Below are 23,926 nucleotides of genomic sequence, written 5' to 3' on the forward strand. Positions count from 1 at the left end.
GTTCATCCAAGTGGGCCGGCATAATATTGCAATAAAAGCATTACTATATGAACTAATTTGACCCTCTCACATATGGATTATAAACAAAAAAGGTATACATATACTTTTTTAATGGCAAAGATTAAATATATGGCATTTCATTAGTTAAGGTTTACCATCACTTTAAGGCTACTCAGATTCAAAATGCCAGGCAAGAACTCTTAAATTCTTATTTGACCTTGAAATAGTTTCAAGGTGCATATTAAGAAACCTTATCACAAGCTTAAAACAACTTGATTTACTAAAGTTCTCGGCTTTTTGCTCTTCAAACAGCTTCCAGTCCAGACGCAAACGTCTTAAAATTTGCTTTATTCTGTACAGAAACTTCTAATGTGTCACTGAATCAAAAGCTTTTAAGCAGATTACATCAACGGCATGAACCGAGTCTGAATTCCTTTTAATTAAGATCTTTTTTTTCTCTGCAAGGCAATATCTATTTACAGACGCATCCCAGATGGTATAGTGTTATATACATACATCTGATTGTCTCCCCCCTAATATGTACACACACGGCTGTATATAGAGACACACAAACGGTTACTAATCTTACACAAAGACAAGATAAATTTATTTAAAATGACTGGTTCAGGATGCTGCGTCAAACAGTCGCCGTTCTCATAGCAGCGAGTCATTTCCAGTCTAAATATCTAATACTGTCTTCTCTACAACCATCATTAATACACGACTAAGACTATCTTCACTTTAAGTCTAAATCCAAAACAGTCTAAGACTTATGAAGATAGACCATATTTCAGTTCTTCAATTTTCCGTATATATAAACCGTTGTTAAAGGGACGGTATACTGTAAAATTGTTTTTCCTTTATTGTATCTCCAATAAATTGTTATACCAGCTGCAGAGTATAGAATCTGAGAAATTGCATGTTCAGGTTTACTTGTGTATAAGAAATTGTTGGTTTTGTTCTTTGAAATCACAGCCTATTGAAATGGGTCGAGCTTGTAGGTAAAATGAGATCTCATTATGTTATCACTATGTGTACACACACGCCTCCTTATATATGTCTGTAAAACAAAGCCCTATACTATTATCATTGTATTAGTTATCTCTTCTTCACCCCACCAGGAATGTAATTCCTTCTGCCGACTGTGTTTACATAACTTGGACTTAAAGGGACACTGAACCCACATTTTTTCTTTCGTGATTCAGATAGAGCATGCTATTTTAAGCAACTTTCTAATTTACTCCTATTATCAATTTTTCTTATTTGTATTCGTTCTCTTGCTATCTTTATTTGAAAAAGAAGGCAGCTAAGCTTGTTTTTGGTTTAGAACTATGGACAGCACTTTTTTATTGGTGGATGAATTTATCTAGCAATCAGCAAGGACAACCCAGGATGTTCATCAAAAATGGACCTGCATCTAAACTTACATTCTTGCATTTCAAATAAAGATACCAAGAGAATGAAGAAAATTTGATACTAGGAGTAAATTAGAAAGTTGCTTACAATTTCATGCTCTATCTGAATCACATAAGAAAAAATTGGGGTTCAATGTCCCTTTAAGTATAGAAACTTTCACTATAGGTGGGGGTACCACAGACTAAATCAGCTATTTCAAATGCAGAAATAAGAATAAAGGAGCTACTTGTAAACAATTTAATACACTCCAGCAGGTAAAATCGATCATTGGGAACAAATAAAAGGGGAGAACATTTTTTGGGTAAACTGTCCCTTTAAAATCAGACCTGCCCTTTAAATGCTTCTTCCATCTGTGCAGATTCTAAGATATAAAAGGGAATTTGTGTCTAATCATGACCTTTTCTTTATCAATCCAAACTAGTTTGCTTCCATAGTTCCATTGGATTATGAAGGTTTTTCCCTTTTATTTGACCTTTGCCCTAATTTTTCTTTGAGTCTTTATAGTCCTATCTACACACTTGTTAGCAGCTCCTAATGCACTTTCAATGTAAGTTCCATGTTAAGATGTACCGATGTCCCCTCTACTGCCTATGTCCCTCACAGGCTTACACTCCGATGATGACCAAAAGAGATAACTGACCCTCTTTCCCCCCTCCCCTCCCTGCTTCTCGCACCCTCTCCCTCCCCTGTGTCTCTTCCGTCAAGACTGGTCACATCGGTCAGACCTCTCAGGTGCTCTACAGAATCACTTTTCTGCAGATCGGATGCAATGGTCAGCAAACTGAGTAGGGACACTGTGTCAGCTTGAGGATCCAATTCTCTGTCCAACAATGATGGAGGAGCTTCAGCGCCAAGAGGTGGGGCTCGATGGGGAAGAAGTAACCCTTGATTGCGTCGGGCGTGAATCTCTTCGCTTATCAACTCCAGGTTACGGAGAGCCCCAGAGTAACAGAGCTTGGCCTGGGTTACAGAGATCTCCAGAGATGTGACACGAGACTTGTGCTCCTATTAAACACAGAACAGTAGGACACATTAAAAGGACACTAAAGTCAAAATTAAACCTTTACTATTCATAAAGAATATGCAATTTTACACATCGTTCCAATTTATTTTCATTACCAATTTGTTCTGTCTTTCTTATAGGCACACTTTTAGAGGCACCAGCTCCTACTGAGCATGTGCAAAAGTCCAGTGTGTATACTCATCTCTGTCTGTAATTGGCTGATGGTTGTCACATGATATAGTGGGCAAGGAAATGGAAGCAATCTTTGACATCTCTCTCTTGTGCTTTTTTGTGTATTTTTGGATCATACACATCTACTGTAATTAATCATCCTCATGGGTTCGACAAACCCGGGAGCCTGGGAGACACTGGCTCCTACCTTTTTGGGTTATTCTCCATATATATCTTTATACAAATATCACTGTCTGGCTCCTAAAAGTGTGATTGACTCCTAAATATTATTAGTGGCTCCTAAATTTTTAACAGATTTGTCTGCTTTAAGATATGTCTAACATGGCTGCCAATGAGTAACAAGACAAATCAGGTACCTACTAATTTCATAAAGCAATGATGGTGCAATGGTGCGGCTATCAGTGCCTAATTCTAGGAAGCTCTATCTTATTTTTAAAAAGTTACTAAATAACGAAAAATAATAAATAACCAAAACATACGGAAAGATGAGATTAAATGTGGGATAACAACAAAGATTAGGAAGTGAATTGGCTTATGGTGTAAAAATACCATCTTATAGATCATTATTAGACATACCCGTGTACAAGGGGTGTGTAAATAAAAGTCACATTATTGAGTGGTGTAAGCAGAAATCCTTCTCCAGGTGAAGAAAGGAACTATATGTACAATTATGAAGGATTGTCTTCAGATGTCTCAGTAACAAGGAGGCTTTAACCCCTTGAGTGCTAATGACGGCTCTGAGCCGTCACAGAGTTTCCCACTCTGGTGCTAATGACGGCTCAGAGCCGTCACTAGCACTCTCCCAACTTGAGGGAGATCTGGGGGCTCCCACCCGCTCCTACCCTGGCGATCAGTGCTGCATAATGAAAGCCATAGCTGGGGCTTCCGTTTTGCGTGGTGACGTCACGCGCAATAAACGTGATGACGTCACTGCGGAACTTTATTTAACATTAACAATGTTAAATATAGGAGCAGGGGGCATGCTGCTTAGAAGCCTGTATCTCAGGCATCTAAGCAGCTACAGACCCCCAAGACTTACACTGTTGGAAAGGTAATCGCCTAACCTTTCCAACAGTGTAAGTCTTGGGGATCTGAAATAAATAAAAAAAAGGGTTAAAGGGTTAAAGGGACAGTGAAGTCAAAACTAAACTTCCATGATTCAGATAGGGCATACAATTTTAAACAACTTTCCAATTTACTTTTATCATCAAATTTGATTTGTTCTCTTGGTATTCTTTGTTGAATGCTAAACCTAGGTAGGCTCATAAACGGATTTCTAAGCCCTTGAAGGCCACCTCTTATCTCGGTGCATTTTGACAGTTTTTCACAATTAGACAGTGCTAGCCTATGTGGGCCATATAGATAAAATTGTGGTCACTCCCTTGGAGTTATTTAAGAGTCAGCACTGATTGGCTAAAATGCAAGTCTGTCAAAAGAACTGAAATAAGAGGCAGTCTGCAGAGGCTTAGATACAAGGTAATCACAGAAGTAAAATGTATATTAATATAACAGTGTTGGTTATGCAAAACTGGGGAATGGGTAATAAAGGGATTATCTATCTTTCTAAACAATAACACTTTTCAAGTAGATGTCCCTTTAAAGGGACAGTCTAGTCAAAAATAAAACTTTCATGATTAAGATAGGGCATGTAATTGTAGTTGAAAGCTAAACCTAGGAAGTTCATATGCTAATTTCTTAGCCCTTGAAGGCAGTCTCTTATCTGAATGCAGCTTGACATTTTGTCACAACTAGAGGGAGTTAGTGCATGTGTGAAATATAGATAACATTGTGCTCATGCTTGTGTAGTTCCCTAGGAGTCAGCACTGATTGGCTACAATGCAAGTCTGTCAAAAGAACTGAAATAAGGGGGCAGTCTGCAGAGGCTTAGATACAAGTTAATCACAGAGGTAAAAACTGTATTAATATCACTGTGTTGGTTATTGGGGAATGGGTAATAAAGGGATTATCTAGCTTTTTAAACAATAACAATTCTGGTGTAGACTGTCCCTTTAAAGGGACACTAAACACAATTTTTTTTTCGTGATTCAGATAAAGCATTTCATTTTAAGCAACTTTCTAATTTACTTATATTATACATTTTTCTTTATTCTCTTGCTATTTTTATTTGAAAAAGAAGGCATCTAAGGGCCCAGCCAATTTTTGGTTCAGGACCATGGACAGCACTTTTTTTATTGGTTCTGTCCAATAAGCAAGGACAACCCAGGTTGTTCACCAAAAATGGGCCGGCATCTAAACTTACATTCTTGCTTTTCAAATAAAGATACCAAGAGAATGAAGGAAATTTGATAATAGGAGTAAATTAGAAAGTTGCTTAAAATTGCTGCTCTATCTGAATCATGAAAGACAACATTTGGGTTCAGTGTCCCTTTAAGTCTGTCCTACCCACTACAAGCTGACACAGACAGAAGGAAGCTATTAGTTACAGCACTTTTACCTCTAGTACCGTGTTAAACTGAACTTTCAGCTCAAAGTATGGGCGGCTCTTGATGATGACGCGTTTCAGGCTCTTCTGCAAGGTCTGCACTTTGGCTTCTGCTTCATGACACAAGCGAGTTACATGTTGGTGCTCAAACTCGCTGCGCAACCGCTCCTCCTCTGCCTCATTCACCTGATTAAAGTGTTAGAGAGAGAAGCAGGAAGAAAGAAAACAGATGGCAAAAGAAACGGGGAGGCAAGTTAAAGAAGGCGACGGGGAGATAGTAGGGGCGGAACAAAAAAAAAAAAAAAAAGAATAAAAGAAAATAAACACAAAACGAGTAGGTAGGAAAGAAGGGAGAAAGAGAAGCAGAAAAAAAAGAAGAGGTAGAGTTTTGTAAATAATATTTGTTATCTATTTCCCACCGATCACAATGCCAATACCCCTCACTCACTTTGCACGTGGCATGGTTCAGCATTTCCTGCCATGTTGGGTCTAGTCTGTTCTTGTCAGCGGTGACTCCTTGCTCGGCCACAAAAACCATTTCACGTGCAGCCGCGTGCATGCTTACCGCCCGCTCGTACCTCAAGGCAGCGCTGTGCGTATCCTGCTGGGCCTAGAAATGCACAGAGAGGGGTGCAAAAGCACACGTACACGCAAATCAAACAAATACTCACAGAAAGGAAAGAATTTCTGTTGTCATATTGGTGTCCACTGCCTCAATATGGGTATCAAGCACATCAATGAAGCCTTTACATAGAAAGATGTACAACTATTATATGAGACATGTGAATGGTATACACTACAGGATGAATACCCAGAGACTGGGAAAAACAAGATGTCTTCTCACAGTTGTTATAGCCTCTCTGACCTCAACCCGGAAGGCCATACTGTATCTCCTATAAGCAACATACCATATGCCTGCTTAAAGGGACATTGCACACTAGACTTTCTTTGCATAAATGTTTTGTAGATGATCCATTTATATAGCCCATCTGGGAGTGTTTTTGAAACAATGTATAGTTTTGCTTATTTTTGAATGATATTGTGCTGATTATCAGACTCCTAACCAAGCCCCAAAGTTTAAAATGTATACTGATGTCTACAGATTCCTGCTTGCTCCTGTTTATGTAAACTGTCCATTTGTATGCAGGAAGGGTGGATTGTCTGCCTGTTACTGCTTTCTCAGCCCCTTTACTGGGTGTTCCAGCTAACCTCATCAACAGTGCTAAACTGGGAGCGTCTAAGTAAGTTTTTAAAAGGTTTTATACTGGATTTGTAGATCAGTATCTGTGCATATTCTGCTTTATAGTAGTGTCTATTACATGCAGTTATATGAAAATGAGCGTATACTGTCCCTTTAACCCCTTAGTGACCAGAACACTATTCAATTTTCTGACCGTTTGGGACCAGGGCTATTTTTACATTTCTGCGTTTTTTGTGTTTAGCTGTAATTTTCCTCTTACTCATTTACTGTACCCACACATATTATATACCTTTCTCGCCATTAAATGGACTTTGTAAAGATACCATTATTTTCATCATATCTTATAATTTACTATAAAAAAAATATATAAAATATGATGAAAAAATGGAAAAAACACTCTTTTTCTAACTTTGACCCCCAAAACTTGTTACACTTCTACAACCACCAAAAAACACTCATGCTTAAGAGTTTCTAAATTTTCTCCTGAGTTTAGAAATACCCAATGTTTACATGTTCTTTGTTTTTTTTGCAAGTTATAGGGCAATAAGTACAAGTAGCACTTTGCTATTTCCAAACCATTTTTCCCCCCTCTAAATTAGCGATAGTTACATTGGAACACTGATATCTGTCACTGTCAGGCATTCCTGAATAACCCTTCACATGTATTTTTATTTTCTTTAGAAGACATCCCAAAGTAATGATTTAGGCCCATTTTGGTATATTTCATGCCACCATATCCACACCAAATGTGTTCATATAACAAAAAAATCATTCAATTTTTCACAAACTTTAGGTTTCTCACTGAAATGATTTACAAACAGCTTGTGCAATTATGGCATAATGGTTGTAAATGCTTCTCTGGGATCCCCTTTATTCAGAAATAGCAGACATATATGGCTTTGGCCTTGCTTTTTGGTAATTAGAAGGCCACTGAATGCTGCTGCGCACCACACTTGTATTATGCCCAGCAGTGAAAGGGTTAATTAGGTAGCTTGTAGGGTTAATTTTAGCTTTAGTGTAGAGATCGGCCTCCCACCTGACACATCCCACCCCCTGACCCCCCTAAAACAGCTCTCTTCCCTCCCCCACCTCACAATTGTCACCACCATCTTTAGTACTGGCAAAAAGTCTGCCAGTACTAAAATAAAAGCTATTTTTTTAATCTATAATGCAGTGTTAGATCCCCCCTTAGCCCCCAACCTTCCTGACCCCCCCCAAACAGTTCTCCACCTCTCCCCCCTTTACCTATTTGCCGCATCTTGGGTACTGGCACCTGTCTGCCAGTACCCAGTTTGCTAAAAAAAATATTTTTCTGTAGTGTAGCAACCCCACCTCAATACCTTACCCCCCTCCCAGAGTTTATTACCCCCTCCCTCCTTCCAATGTAGTAAATTCGTGCAATTGAAGGACAGGATTCGGAAAGGCCTCCAGCGATGGGCCGCCAACCCGCCTCCCTGCAATGGCTTCTACCCAACATCGCTGGCCGATGCAGAGAGGGCCACAGAGTGGCTCTCTCTGCATTGGATGCTTAAAAAAGGTATTAATGTGATGCCTCAATATCGAGGCATCACTGCAATACCCTGGAAGCGGCTGGACGCGATATCGCTTCCAGAGCTTCAAACCCCAGAGGACGTGTCAGGCACGTCCTTGGTCACTAAGGAGTTAAAGGTACAGTAAAGTCAAAATTAAACTCATGATTTTTATAGAGCATACAATTTTAAACAACTTTCTAATTAACTTATATTATCAAGTTTGCTTAGTTTTTTTGGAATCCTTTGTTGAAGAGTAAAGCCAAATAGGCTCAGGGGCAACAATGCACTACTAGGAGCTAGCTGAATGCACATCTAATTAGCCAATGACAAAATGGATATCTGTGCTAGCTCCCATAGTGCACTGCTGCTCCTGAACCTATCTAGGTATACTCTTCAAGAAAGGATACCAAAAGAACAAAGCAAATTTGATTAATAATAAAGTTATTTAAAAATGCACACACTCTATCTGAATCATAAGTGATTAGTTCTGACTTTACTGTACCCTTAAAGGGACAGTGAAGTCCAAATAAAACTTTCATGATTCAGATAGGGCATGTAATTTTAAACAACTTTCCAATTTACTTTTAGCATCAAATTGTCTTTGTTCTCTTGTTATTCTTAGTCTAAAGCTAAAACTAGGAAGGCTCATATGCTCATTTCTAAGCCCTTGAAGGCCGGCTTATATCTAAAAGCATTTGACAGTTTTCACAGCTAGAGGGTGTTAGTTCATGTGTGCCATATAAATAATATTGTGCTCATGTCCGTGGAGTCAGCACTAATTGCCTGAAATGCAAGTCTGTCAAAAGAACTGAAAAGGGGCAGTCTGCAGAAGCTTAGATACAAGGTAATTTCAGAGGTTAAAAGTGTATTTCTATAACAGTGTTGGTTATGCAACACTGGGGAATGGGTAATAAAGGGATTATCTATCTTTTTAAACTATAATAATTTTGGCGTTTACTGTCCCTTTAAGAAGATGTACGATATGGCTGTATGCTGCCCATAGGAGATGCAGTAACGCCTGCAAGTCTCTTAAAATATCCTTGTCATAGAGACCACTCACCCCTTCCTACGCAGGAGTTCAACTCCCAGAAGGCATCTTGCTTTCCAAGTCTCTGGATATAATATGGTTGGATACATAAACATAGGAGATACAGTAAGGTCTGCCAAACAGTGATGCTGTAAAGTCTGCTGGTTTAAGATGAGTGTTTTTTTCTTCTATATATATTAGTCATGAAAACCACTTGCGATTTCCAGTGCAAGGGGCACAACTCTATTTTCCAGTTCCCTAAGGAATCGCTTAAAAGGAAGATAGTGTAAAAATGACATCCTCAATTCATTGCAGCAGGGCTCGACAAACCCTCCTAGAATTTAACCTCTGGCACCTAACGTTTTGCGATAGTCTCCATATATCTATATACAAAGACCGCAGTCTGGCTTCTAAGCTTATGCCTGGCTCCTAGATATTTTTACTGGCTCCTAAATTTTTTTATCAAATTTGTCGACCCCTACCTTAAAGCATGTCATTTTGGTACAACTAACCCTACAAGTCCCACTTGGGACCCAGCTATTCAATTACCAATGCCGATTGGCGCACCGGCTGTGTCTGCTCGTGACTAACAGTTCTCTATGGCTGAGCTGTACTTTGTGTGTTTAATTAACCCTTTTGTGGGTGTTAAAACATAAAGCATGCAATTTTAGCATTACTAACGCTGCAAGTCTATAACGCAGAGCTTTTTAACCCCTTAACGCTGGTCGTTAAGGATTTGTCTGGTTCTAATAGCCGACCCTCCCTCCCTGCTGCAGGCTTGTTAAAATAGCGCAGTCTCATCGACGGTGGGCGAGACCGCACGATTACAAAAACACCCCACATAGAAAGACCAGTGACATACCCTCGTTAAGGGGTTAAAAAGAAAATCCACCTTGGACCCTTTTTTACATTAGAGAATTTTTCGCGCCATCCCCTTACCATAATATAGATCAAATCAATACCCTTGTCAGGAGGTTATACTATTTTTTTCCCCCGCATCAATATGCCACAAAAGTGAAGGGATTATTAGCAAAAATAAGCAGATTCAATGTTGTGGCCATTGCTAATCACTAATGGTTAGACTTACTGTCTATCTCCATATATCTTCCATATGATGAGCAACGCTCATGCATTGTGTGCACTCTGCATTTAATGTTCCTTCTAGTTTTTGCTAACAGTGTGCACAACATTGGCCATGTGAATAAAATATATGTGCACATTTGAAGCGGTACAAAATTCGTTATGTGCCTGTCTCACATTAAAGGGACACTCAAATCAAAATAAACTTTAGTTCTGAACGAGCAGCAATTTTGAGACACTTTCTAATTTACTTCCATCAAATTTTTGCACAGTGTTTTAATATGCACACTTTCTGGGGAACAAGATCCTACTGGGCATGTGCACAAGCTCAAAGGGTATAAGTGTACTAGTCTGTGATTGGCTGATGTCTGTCACATGATACAAGGGGTCAGAAAATGGGAGAAAAAATCAATTTGGCAGGAAAAAAAAATAAAAAAAAATCTACTCAATTCAAATTCAGTGTAGGGGTTATTGCATTTCCTTTTTAATATGCACTTGTTAAACCTTTCATGACAGGGTCAATTTGTCTACATCGGAGCAATGTTCTGATGTAGACAAATGGAAATCCCGCGATCGTGCAATTTCAGTTATGGGATCGGGTCTGGGGGGTGTCCCTATGAAGCTAGGCACGCCCTCCAGACCACGATCGCATCCAGGAAGCGCCATTGGCTTGGCTGTTCTATTCCGTCCTAATGTCGCAAAAGCGGTTAGGACGGAATAGAACGCCATAACAGCCTTAAAAGGTTAATTATGCGACAACTGCATTAAAGAGACAGTCTACACCCGTATTAACCGTCACTTATACTTTCTATCTACTGCTGATAGTTCTAACTCACCCCACTTCAGTTACAATAGTGATTCACCAACGGACTTATTCATATTCCAAACTCACTTTATCTTCTTTTTAAATGGCCGCCATGCCCCTCCTACTATTACATCATCAAGCCTCTCGATTGAAACCATCCAATCAAAAATAGATCACGGATGGAAAAACTTGATCGCGCTTTCGTCGTTTCGCGCATGCACACCCAATGTGGAACTAAAAAAACGGAACGAAAATATCATTTCAATTTTCACACGTATATGTTTTTTATAGTACATGCAATATCTATACGGGGAATCTAAAACGTGAATCACAGACGGACTTTTGCATTCACGTCACTTGTGTATATTAGAGCATGCGTATTCACACGCATGTGACGTAGGTGACTGACCGTGCACGAGTATGGATTAGATAGAGAAGGGGAGAAAAATTTAGAAGGAGAAGTGAATGGGCAGAGTTTGGCGGCCATTTATAAACGGGTGATAATAAACTTTGAATTTAGGAGATGTCGGTTTGGGAATCATCATATGAAGCTTAGAGCGGGTGAGTTAGAACTATCAGCAATAAATCGAAAGTATAAGCGACGCTTAATAGGGGTGTAGACTGTCCCTTTAAGTACTCACTCATACACAAACACACACTTTTACATATACACTCACAACACACACACACATATTTAACAATTTTGTGAGGACCACTGAAAATCTTTGAGTGACCCCGGGGGTCCCAAACACATACAAACTGTGTATGCATTGTACACACACATATAGGGTTAGGAAGTTACATTAGTATACTTGTCCTGTATATACAGTATAGTCCAAAGGGAAAAAGTTACTAGTCGAATCAATGTTAAAAATAGGGGGGGAGCTAGGTATGTGCATTCGGAGGTTATGAATGCAGAAGGCGGCAACCACTTGCTGTGTTCGCCTCTTTTCGGAGCCAGATTTCTTCTTGTGAAACACACTAAGGTCTGAATTTGCACTTTCACAAGAAGAAATCAAGCTTAAAGGGATAGTAACGTCCAAATAAAACTTTCATGATTCAGATAGATGTAATTTTAAACAACTTTCTAATTCACTTTTTTCATCAAATTTGCTTTGTTCTCTTGGTATTCTTAGTTGAAAGTTAAACCTAGGAAGGCTCATATGCTAATTTCCAAGCCCTTGGAGGCCGCTTCTTATCTGAATGCATTTAAAAAAAAATCACAGCTAGAGGTAATTAGTTCATGTGTTTTATATAAATAACGCTGTGCTCATGCACGTGGAGTTATTTAAGAGTCAGCACTAATTGCCTGAAATGACAGTCTGTCAAATGAACTGAGATAAGGAGGCAGTCAGCAGAAGCTTAGATACAAGGTAATTACAGAGGTAAAAAGTATAATAAGATGGGCGGAGCCAGCAGTGCACGGGAGAGGTCGCAGATTCTTAGAGCTCCTGCATAAATTCAACTAAAAATGACCTAAAATCAGCTTTTTTGATGCATAGGGAACCTCCACTACAATATAGCGAGATGCTTTCTACAATCTCTCATTTGTAGTCTGGGAGTCACTGAACTTTGATATTCTACTGCCTGTTGTGGGCCAAGCTTGAAAAAACTACTACGCATTCATAAGGACAACGGCCATCTTGCCACTCTCGTGGGTGCACAGTTACTATGGCCGATGCCCGCCAGCTACTTAATGAGATCAGCAAGCTCCTTACCCACCACCATAATAAGCTTGCTGCCGCTTTAGTTGGAGATGCTGATTTGGAAGAGAGGGGCGAAATCCCGACAGTGATGTTCCTGAGCCTAGACGAGGCGGGCACTGCCGGGGGGAATGCTTTGGGGCCCCGGCATTCCCCGTATATCTCAAGTTTTGCATCGGCTGAGCCCGGGACCTGTCGTGAAGCTTTGGAGATCATTACTGAACTTCCAGATACCAGCTTGGATCTACAGTACCTCATGACAGAGGACTTTGCCTGCACGGATGTCCTGGAAGACAAAGACAACCGGGGCTTCCAGGCGAGTATAAAGAGCCTTGGCGCCATTGACTCTAACTGTCTCCCGGTCACTCATAGTGTTTTTACAACGAGCCTGGGCATAAAGACGCTCCGGGGTGCAGAGACAGGAGCGCTCGATCTTACACATAACACGACCCTAGGAGAATTCCGAAGTACCGGCAGAAGCAAGTGGTTTCCTCGTCGGGCCCCGGGAAAGATTCTGTACGCGGCGCCCGGCGGGGTGGAGGGCGATGTCGGGAGCCGTGTATTGCAGCGAGATTCGGATCTGCCTTCCATCTTGCGGACTGGAGTTGGGTAAATAACTTCTTTCTAGCGCACCGCTCCCCCGCTCTCTATCTCACCTTGACTGCAGGACTGCTCAGAGAGGCCATGCGGGATAGCGGACACTTCATGTTAATGGATTATAACCAGTGAAATGGCAGATAAGAGCAGTCTTCCAATCTCGATATAAACGGAACACTCAAGTTTGATCCTCTAACACTGAAGGGTTATGTTTGCAGAATGTTAGTCAGTTCCTAAGTTGAGGGCTTTGGTAACATAGGGGATGGCAGGCCATTATACATATACTGGCTCCTCGTAGATCTGCCTGCTCCCCCATAATACCTGCATCGCTTTTGCCCCCTAGTTTTTGGTGATATGATTGGTTACCCTTTTCATTGTTTTTATTAGCTTAGTTGATATATAACTCATAAATCAATTCAGTTCCCTCTATCAACACCCTTCAGGGCCACACTGTTATTATTGGTAAAATTTGAGCTTAACTTTATATTGATTGTAGATTATGACTAGTGACCCTAAGTACCCATCTACACCAATCTACATTATGTTATGCTGACTAATTGTTAATCAAAACCTACTACCTGTGCTTAACTCTATATTGTTTTGTTGGGCATGACTTTTGAATCTGAATAGTCATCTACATTATCTTATATTATACTATGCTAACAAACTATCACCTAAAGTGTAATATGCAGGATAGCTCCTACTTAACCTATTTGTATTACCTTTAGAGATGCGCAAGGTATATCTGTTTTCTTACATGTTACCTGTTATCAATAGTGAATAAGTTAACACAAGTTGAACTATCAAGAATGTATGTCTAGTCACTGTTTTAAACTTTGGTTCATCACACTTACTAAAGTACAGCTAAAAACTATCATCTCCCTATTTATCTCCAAGCTGCAGAGTTCAGCATTGACCTTTACATATGTCCCTAGAGCTTCAGTGTAACTATTAGACATGGCGCGCGGCTGCCTGCGGCCGGGGCGGCGTGACGCCTATATTCCACAAATGGATAGCTCAGGGGAAATATTGCAGCCACAGCCTTGTGCCGCAGCGCACACCAAATTGTCCAAGCAATGTTTATAATGTACTTTGCGGCAAGGCCTTAGTCAGGCTATCTATGTTATATTTCGTACATATTTAATCGTACAAAATTAAATCTGTTCTGAGACCTTCTGTCTCCTTAACAAGCCAAAAAAAAGAAGGCGTATGTTTAATTACGCCCATATTATATGCCTCATACTACTAGAATGACGCTCCCATAGTAACCATCAAATCTTTGACTACCACCACACAGCATAAGCCCTTGAGGGTTGCCCTATCTACTTATGCATAGCTAATACCTTATAATTCAAAAGCCTCCTGTGCTATATACTTACTAATAGTATACAACCTACCACCTCCCCCCCCATAATATGTAATATGCCTCCTAATTCAGGGGGATTAACTATGTGGCTTATCTTGCCCATGCCACACCATAAATGCCTCCCTGGCACTCCTTTTTACACATTACCACAGAGATGGCTCTAATTACTACCTATTCTTCAGCAGGACTGTTCCTCATAACTTCTTAGAAGAGCCTTTGATTGTTTGCTTCATCATGTTATTTCCATTTGGGAATAATCCCTCCATTGTGGTTATCACTTGGTATGTTAATTATCATCCTAATTTACGCTCATAGGTCTAAACATATTCATTCAATCTAATAATTTTCCTCCCTCAGAGTCGGTAGCCGTTTTGTGCGGCACGAGAGCTGCCTTCAATGACAAGTGAGGAAATATGCTCTTCTTAGGCCATGTTAAAAAGTAAAAGAGGTTCCAGTCTTCTGTATTGTATCGCCTATATTGTGAATTGTTTTTAGCTTGACTTATGTTATTCTACATAATTTGTATTATTTCGCACAACCTCAATAAAAGAATTATATAAAAAAAAAAGTATAATAAGATAAGTGTTGGTTATGCAAAACTGGGGAAAAAGTAATAAAGGGATTATCTATCTTTTTAAACAAAACATTTTTGGTGTTTACTATCCCTTTAACACCACGAGCGGCTGCTTTTTTCTGCATTAAAAAAAATATTTTTTTACTCATCCACTGCAATTTCTTATTCGTGCAGGACTACATACTTGAACAAAATTCTGAATGAGCTCCGACCTCCTATGAACGCTTGTTGTTATTTCTCGGGTTTATTTGTATAATAGTTATTGCATATTTACATGATGTCAAACTGTAAAGCTTTATGAATAAAAACAACATTTTATAATTCAGTGTTTTAACCCTTCTTCCTGCTGCGCAATTGGGGTTCAGCCTCTCATAACCAGAATCATAGTACCATACAGACAAAGCATAGGGCTCAACAAATACAGGATGCCAAGTTGCCATGGCGACTAAAATTTAGAGCTGGTATCCAGAAAATGACCCCAATGTCAAGCTTTCCTTGGTTGCCACTACTTTTCCCCTTCCTTGCAGCCTGCACATGCACCAGCACTGTTGCTTATAGGATGTAACTTGCTGCTATTTTTGTGGGAGCCGAGATCAACGCTCTGTTATATTCCCTTGCAGTTACAACGGTCTCTCAAACGTATTTTTCATGCTTGTGGAACACATAAGAATGCCCTTATCAGCCAATGAGAAACCGATCCTTGAGTACTAGCTGTGCACAAACAAGCATTTATCACTAGTTTCTATACCAATTGTGTTTCATATCCCTTTAAATTTAGCCTTTTTAGCAAAAAAAACCCTCAAAGATCTTTTATATGTCTGACATTTGCATTTAATACTCCCTTAAAGGGACATTAAAACACTAAACAAACGCTAGCTAGAATGATGAACTCAAAGAAAAGATCAATTTAAAAATAAGTAAACACGAAAGGGCCGATACATATTAATCAAGCTAAAGATAAATTTAACAAATACTTTGGCATGTTACAATCTGAGGTAATACTAGAGAGTATCAAATTAGCAGCTGAGGCGACCTCATGTATTAGCTGGAGGGAGTCTCAATGCAAAATAATAAATTATTATTATTTGACCCCAGCGAGAATGGCCAAGTGGACCAAGACAAATGCAGGGAACTGTTTTAGATGCACAAAGGCAGGGGCAGATCTTCTGCATTGTATCTGGAATTGTCCTAAAGTTAGGCAATATTGGGCAAAGGTTCAGTACTGGTTGAATTGTCATCTCCAGAGTAAAGCTGAGTTACAGGCAGAGCACATATTTTTTTTAAAAAACTCAGCTAACGTGGGTGATAGAATGTTGGTGAATATAGTGATATTGGAAGCACGTAGCATTTAAAAAATGGAGACAAAGAGAAGTTCCCTGTATCAGGGAAGTTAGCAATATTATTAAAACCCAGATGCTCGTGGAAAGGCAGAATCTTAAGAGTGATTCAGAAAAACAGTATAACAGTTATTTTAAAAAATGGAGAAGTCTGATTAGTTCTTGGGCCCCAGAGCAGCAGGTCCGTTTTTTGGAGCCTTTTCAGAATGCAGTTCCATTTTTAAATTTGATTATATCTGGGGTAATACCTAGGCTCTGGCTAACGGAGAGGATTAATTGATAGAGGCTTATTTAAGAAAAGACAAGAGGCTTGTCCCCCTCTCTTCCTTTTTTTTTTTTTTCTTTCTTCCCCCCGCTTCTCCCCCCTCTGGTTTGCTTATTTGGATGCTGAGGTTTCCGGCCTTATAATTTTGCATAAGCCAAGCGAAACCCAAATTAATTTCTTTTTGTTTGTTTGTTTCTTCCGTACTAATTGACTAGGAAGCATCTTTTTTTTTTGTTCTTTTTCTGTTCTCTTTTTGGAATAAATGTTTCAGAAGTTATCCATATGCTTAGAACATAATTGGGTCAAGCTAGGAAAAGTGAGGTTAAGACCTAGTGGTATGTTTTATTTTCTTTGTATATATATATATGGATCTTTTGGCTACAGAAACGAATTTGTACATGTGATATATTTTTATATTGTGAGGTATATCCCTTTCTTTCTGTATCTGTATATTTTGCATCTTCGATCCATGTTGTAATTTGATTTTAACCTCAATAAAAAGAGATTAAAAAAAAAAATTTAAATAGATTTATTTTGCAAGTTTGATTAGCTGTTTAAATAGTGACAAAATAAGTGTAAAGTTTTAGTGTCTAAAACAATGGGAGCTGCCATGTTGTAACTTAGGTTACCTTCTCTGCTGTGGCCAATTAGGAACAGTTATAAATAGGTCACTAGAGTGTGCAGCCAATGGCTGTGTAGAATATAACCGTGTTCTGCACTTCCATTTCTAACAGGAACTCAAAAACCTCACAATTTCAGAATGGAATTACAGGAAAAGTGGACACAAAGAATGATGAAAGTATATTGCAGACTTTTTTTATTTATACGATTTATCATTTTATATTACTATCTCAAAGTGTTTAATGTCCCTTTAATGTAAACAAACTCTGTCCATATGTTACCTCTTTGGCCAGTCTTCTGGCTTCATAGTAAGGTCTTGCTTTTTCAATGCAAGCTCCGAGTTGGGTTGCCAGAGTGTTTTAAACGCCTTGCAGACTCCGACAGTATACGCCGGTATGCAGTGCGGGCTTCCTGCAAGTATTTTATACACAGAGAACAGAGTGAGAATTGTTGCTTGGCTAGCGGGATAATGTGAGCAATCAGTCAAGGACACTTACATCAAGTTGTAACTCCAGCAGGTTAATCTCTTCGCTTGCCTGGTTCAAACGCTCTAATTCCTCCTGAAGAGTAAAGGAAGAGGAGAAAGTGAGTGAGAGTGAGAGTGAGAGTGAGAGATGTTCTCCCCAGGATGATTTTACTGACTTTCCAACTAAAATGAATGCCAATATTAAAGGGATACTAATAAAAATTCATGATTCAGATAGAGCATGAAATTTTAAGCGACGTTCTAATTTTTTTTTCCTATTATTCCTTCTTCTTTGTTCTCTTTGTATCTTTATTTGAAAAGAAGAATTGAAAGCTTAGGAGCCGGCTCATTTTAGGTTCAGCACCTGGGTAGTGCTTGCTGATTTGGTGGCCACCAATCAACAAGCACTATCCAGGGTGCTGAACCAAAAATGGGCTGGCTCCTAAGCTTTCATTCCTGCTTTTTCAAACAGATACCAAAAGAACGAAGAAAGATTGCTAATAGGAGTAAAATTAGAAAGTTGCTTAAAATTGCATGCTCTATCCGAATCATAAATGAAACAATTTGGATTTAGTGTCCCTTTAATCTAACATTAAAGGAATACTAACTTTTGCTGACCTTAAGCAAAACGCACTCAACATTAAACATTGCAATGTTAATATAAATAAAAGGTACCTTTTCATTTTGAAAAACGAAGCTCCCTTTAGCATAAAAATAAACTTTTACTTTCTGTCAATGACGTCGTTATCCAGCCCTCAAATGTGGGCCGTCTAAGCAATAACATACTTGCCAATCGTATGGCCAGTATTAGCATGTAATTTAAATACATTTTCGTCACTCATCGCATGCGCAATTGTTTTCTATTAGTCTCGCATGCGCATATTGGCACAGAAGCCGACATCGCTGACAACAGACAGAAAATAACGCATGCGCACATTAAATTTCAATCTATCCGATGACGTTGCGTGAAATCGCGCATGCGCATTGCGCCCGGTAGTCGCCATCTTCCAACTGGAGTTGTCCTCCAGGATTGGAATACAGCTACGGACTATAAATCAGTGGGTTTGGAAAACAATTAAAATTTAAAAAGTTATATATTGAAAACGAATAAGATTTCAAATAGGATGTACATTGAAAAAAGATTTATTTAACAGTATACTATTGTTACAACACGAGAGTATATTTGACTACAGTTGCCCTTTAATAAAGTGAAGGTAAACTTTGATGAATAAAAGCCCGTTTTTTTAAAATACTATTAAAAACAGGGGCACTTTCACTCATCAAAGTTTAGAAAGCCAGAGCAGCTTCCCCCCACCCGGAGATCCTCTCTTCACACATCAGCAATGACTAATCCGGCTTCCTCCAATCACAGCATGGCCTCAGGCAATGACTCCCCTGGGGGGAAAGCCGTGATTGGAGGAAGACAGATTAGTCATTGCTGAAGTGTGAAGAGAGGATCTCCGGGTGGGGGAAGCTGCTCCGGCTGTGAAAAGAAGAAAGGTAAGTTTTTAAACAAAACGGCTGCTTTCTAAACTTTGATGAATGAAAGTGCCCTTGCTTTTTTTCATAAAAAACCTAAAAGGCCCTTTATTTTGGGGGCATTTGGGGCACTTTTAGAAAATTAACCAGAGATCTGATCTCTGGTTTATTTTCTGAGCACTAATTGCTACTGTGAGCTTGCGATAGCAATAACCAGCCACTTTGGTTATTTATTGTGCACCTGCAAACGAGCGAATATGCCGGTTTGCGGGCGCACAATAAAATAACGCTCCGCTTGTAATCTAGCCCATTATTGTGCAAGATTCAGAGTTCCAGAGGCGTCACGCATGCAATATCATGCTTGCGCTATTTCAGGAGTAAATCTAATAAAACTAAAGCTTAAAGGGACACTGTACCCAAATTTTTTCTTTTGTAATTCAGAAAGAGCATGCAATTTTAAGCAACTTTCTAATTTACTCCTATTATCAATTTTTCTTCGTTCTCTTGCTATCATTATTTGAAAAAGAAGGCATCTAAGCTTTTTTTTGGTTTCAGTACTCTGGACAGCACTTTTTTATTGGTGGATGAATTTATCCACCAATCAGCAAGGACAACCCAGGTTGTTCACCAAAAATAGGCCGGCATCTAAACTTACATTCTTGCATTTCAAATAAAGATACCAAGAGAATGAAGAAAATTTGATAATAGGAGGTAAATTAGAAAGTTGCTTAAAATTTCATGCTCAATCTGAATCACGAAAGAAAATTTTTGGGTACAGTGTCCCTTTAAGAGCACAGAGTAAGTCTTGCAAACCTGTATTCTTGGATCTAATTCTTCCTCGACCTTAACCTCATCCCTCTTCACGTCAGAGGCAATTTCGTTTAGTTTTTCCACATCTGGCGTATGTTCTCTCTCAACCCCCAACTCTGAATAGATGTGTCCTTCTCTCTCTGCTCCAGGAGTTGGCAATCTCACCTCGCAAGGAGGTCCTTCCCTCCCATCCATGGTGAGGATGCTCAACTTTGCATGGTAAAACAGATCTAAATGACAAATAAAAAAACAACAACAACAAGGTGGTGATTACATTTGTTTAAACATAGTAGATGAGGTTGAAAAAAGACTGAAGTCTATCAAGTTCAACCTATACAAATCTAATACACTTACAAAAAAAAAAAAAAAGGTCCAGTTGAGTTTAAATTAATCACACTAAAAGGTGACCCATTTAATACAAGCAATCATATCCATGAATTTTGTTTCTAGCCAGAAATGTATTCAAACATTTTATAAATGTATCTAGGGTATTGGCATTCATTAGCTCCTTTGGTAAGGAGTTCCACAATTGTATTGCTCTTACAGTGAAAAAATGTTTCCATTGCAGGAGATTAAATCTCATTTCCTCCAACCTTAAATTGTGACCTCTTGTCACAATCAATTTTCTTGGAATAAACAGAGCTTCTGCCATCTCTGTATATGGGCCTTGAATATATTTATATAAAGTAATCATGTCAACTCTCAAGCGTCTTTTTTTCTAGAGAAAACAGACCCAGTTTGGCTAGCCTCTCCTCATAGCTTAAATTCCCCTTATTAGCTTTGTGTCCCTTCTCTGAAGTTTTTCTAGTTCTGCAATATCTTTTGTTGCGATTGGTCCCCAGAACTGCACTCCATTCTCAAGGTGAGGTCTTACCAGGGATTTATATAGTGACATAATTGTGCTTTCCTCCCTTGAATCAATGCCTCTTTTAATACATGCTTGTATCTTATTAGCCTTTGAAGCTGCTGTCCTGCATTGTGCATCCATCTTTAGCTTGTTATCTATTACTACTTCCAAATCCCTTTCCTCATCTGTTTAGCTAAGTCTAGTCCCATTTAAATAATACATTGCCTGCTTATTTTTACTTCCAAAATGTAGAACCTTGCATTTTCCCGTATTAAATCTCATTTTCCATTTACTTGCCCATACTTCTAATTTTTGCAGATTCCTTTGTAATGAAAGTTCATCCTGCTCTGACCTAATGACCTTACTTAACTTAGTATCATCTGCAAAAATAGAGATGTCGCTATTTAAAGGGACAGTCAAGTATAAATTAAACTTTCATTATTCAGATAGGACTTTTAATTTTAATAGACTTTCCAATTTACTTTTATCATCAAATTTGCTTTTTTCTCTTGGTATTCTTAGTTTAAACTAAACATAGGTAGGCTCATATGCTAATTTCTAAGCCTTTGAGGGCTGCCTCTTATCACATGCTTTTTAAATCTCTTTTCAACACAAAGAGACAGAAAGTACATGTGGGCTATATAGATAACACTGTGTTCAGCACAGAAAGTTATTTAAGATCTAGCACAATACAATGCTAAATTTAAGACAATAGATAATAAACAGTCAGTGTCATGTGATCAGGGGGCTGGAAGAAGGTTCCTAGATACAAGGTAATCACAAAGGTAAAAAGTACATTAATATAACTGTGTTGGTTATGCAAAACTGGGGAATGAGTAATAAAGGGATTATCTATCTTTTAAAACAATAACAATTCTATGGTTGACTGTCCCTTTAATCCTTGCTCCAAGTTATTAATAAAAATATTAAAAAGAACAAGGCCCAGTACTGATCCCTGGGGGACTCCACTGATATACCTTTGCCCAATCTGAGTATGAATCCATTCACTACTACTCATTGCTCCCTATAGGGTGATGTCTACACAAACTGCAGACACCACTTTTCTTAAAGGGACAGCAATGTCAAAACCAGACGTTCGTGGTACAGATAGAGCAACAATTTTAAGAAAAACTTATCAAATTGCTTCAATTTCCAAATGATTTCTGTTTCATTAAAATAACAAAGTGTGTTTATAATAGCATGCTGGGGCTGTATACTATTGATGCTCAATACATTTTCTTCTACAATTTCTTCATTAAATCCCTGCTAATGTTAAAGGGCAGTACACTGTAAAATAGTTTTCCATTAATGTATTTTTAACTGACTTGCTATACCAGCTGCAGAGTATAAAAATGTATGAGACATTGCATTTCCGGGTTTATTTGTGTAAGTGAATTAGCTGGTTTTGTGCTTTTAAACCACAGCCTATTTGCACTGGGTTTGAAACTTGCAGATACTATATCTCATTATGTTATCACTTTGTGTACACAGATATGCTTCCTTATCTTATATTTGTCTGGAAAAACAAAAGCTCAATACTTGGAGGGAACAATGGAAAATTATAATTTTATTACTTAAAGGGACACTGAACCCAAATTTTTTCATTTGTAATTCCAGATAAAGCATCGCCATTTTAAGCAACTTTCTAATGTACTCCTATTATCAAATTTTCCTTATTCTCCTGGTATCTTTATTTGAAAGCAAGAATGTACATTTAGATGCTGGCCCCATTTTTGGTGAACATTCCTGGGTTGTACTTGCTGATTGATGGATAAATTCACCCACCAATAAACAAGTGCTGTCCAGAGTACTTAACCATAAAAATAGCTTAGATGCCTTCTTTTTCAAATAAAGATAGCGAGAAAAGAAAAATTAATAGGAGTAAATTAGAAAGTTGCTCTAAAATAGCATGCTCTATATGAATCATGAAAGAAAAAAAATTGGGTTCAGTGTCCCTTTAACTATCCTGCACCCAACTGGGAGTGTAATTTCGTCTGCTGGCTGTGTTTACATAGCCTGCTATAGCAACTTTCAGTATAGGTTGTGATACCACAGGCTAAATCAGCTATTTCAAATGCTGAAATAGGGGTTAAGGAGCTACTTGTAAACAATTTAAAAACATTTGAGCAGGTAAAAATGGATCATTGGGAACAATTTAAAGGGGGAGAACATTTTTGGATAAACTGTCCCTTTAAACACATAGGAAAAGGTGCACACTTGGCACACTCCACTATCGCTGCTCCAGTTAGGCAATTAATAGAGATGTATGCATGACAACCCCACTGACCATCTGTAATTACCCCTTAGTATGGGGTTAAATTCAAAACATTAACAACATAGAGCACTTTTCAAATTAAATTAGATCTTTAAGAGAAATTAAACAATGGGATATCAGTTATGGATAATGGTATTGTAGGGGCCATATGACTCAATTTCGTTTTTGATTGTATGTCCTTTTATTTTGCTCACACCCAGCCTCTCCAATAGAGGTGGGGCTTAGGTTTACTTCCAAAAACAGATCAACTTCAAAATAAATCCAAGTGGTACTTGGGATATCAGCTTTCCTTGAATTATGTATCAAGCATTTCATTTTATGAGAATATTTTAATTAAACAAAACATACGCAACCCAAAATAAAATGTACTTACCCTCCAGTATATTTACGTTATGGAAAACGATAGTCCATATAGTGTGACATCACAGACCTCTATGACGTCACATGCCCACCCTAAGCAGCCCCCGATACCCCACTCCCCGTTGCCTAGGACATCTGCAGCGCCCATAGGCACCGGAAGCGGAAAAAATGACAGATAAGAGGAGCGGCTATTTTTACGTACAACATGGAGAGCAGCTGAACTAGCCAGTGATTTCCGTACACCAATATGGCGCACTCCCCCTATACGCCAATCGCTGTAGTATACTTTATGTCAGACCGTACACAAAGATGCGCACAAAAAAAATAGATTATTCCGTACTCCAACATGTCATAAAATGCAAGGTGTAAGAATGTCTTTGCTTTTTCGTTACTATGGAAACCCTGTGTTTTCCCAATCGAATTTTGGATTGCCGCTTCCAAGTTTTTTCCTAAAAAAACTTTATTAATAACATGCATTATTACTAAATACGGCAATTCAGTTTTGATTAGCCTAAACTAAACATTGT

The 23,926-nt window shown here is 38.7% G+C and overlaps 1 protein-coding gene across 1 annotated transcript; it reads right to left on the reverse strand.

The window, feature by feature from the left end:
* Window positions 1-333: 333 nt before the first annotated feature.
* Window positions 334-23,586, reverse strand: SH3BP5L (SH3 binding domain protein 5 like). The gene is given in 8 exon segments (XM_053721872.1): window positions 334-2,421; window positions 5,067-5,240; window positions 5,503-5,664; window positions 17,444-17,518; window positions 17,520-17,573; window positions 17,660-17,722; window positions 19,921-20,147; window positions 23,413-23,586. Coding segments are annotated over 7 exon segments (1,128 nt in total). The 5' UTR covers window positions 20,113-20,147; window positions 23,413-23,586; the 3' UTR covers window positions 334-2,013.
* Between the last annotated feature and the right edge of the window lie 340 nt (window positions 23,587-23,926).

The sequence above is a fragment of the Bombina bombina genome, chromosome 7 (assembly GCF_027579735.1).
Source record: "Bombina bombina isolate aBomBom1 chromosome 7, aBomBom1.pri, whole genome shotgun sequence".
Classification (NCBI taxonomy): Eukaryota; Metazoa; Chordata; class Amphibia; order Anura; family Bombinatoridae; genus Bombina; species Bombina bombina.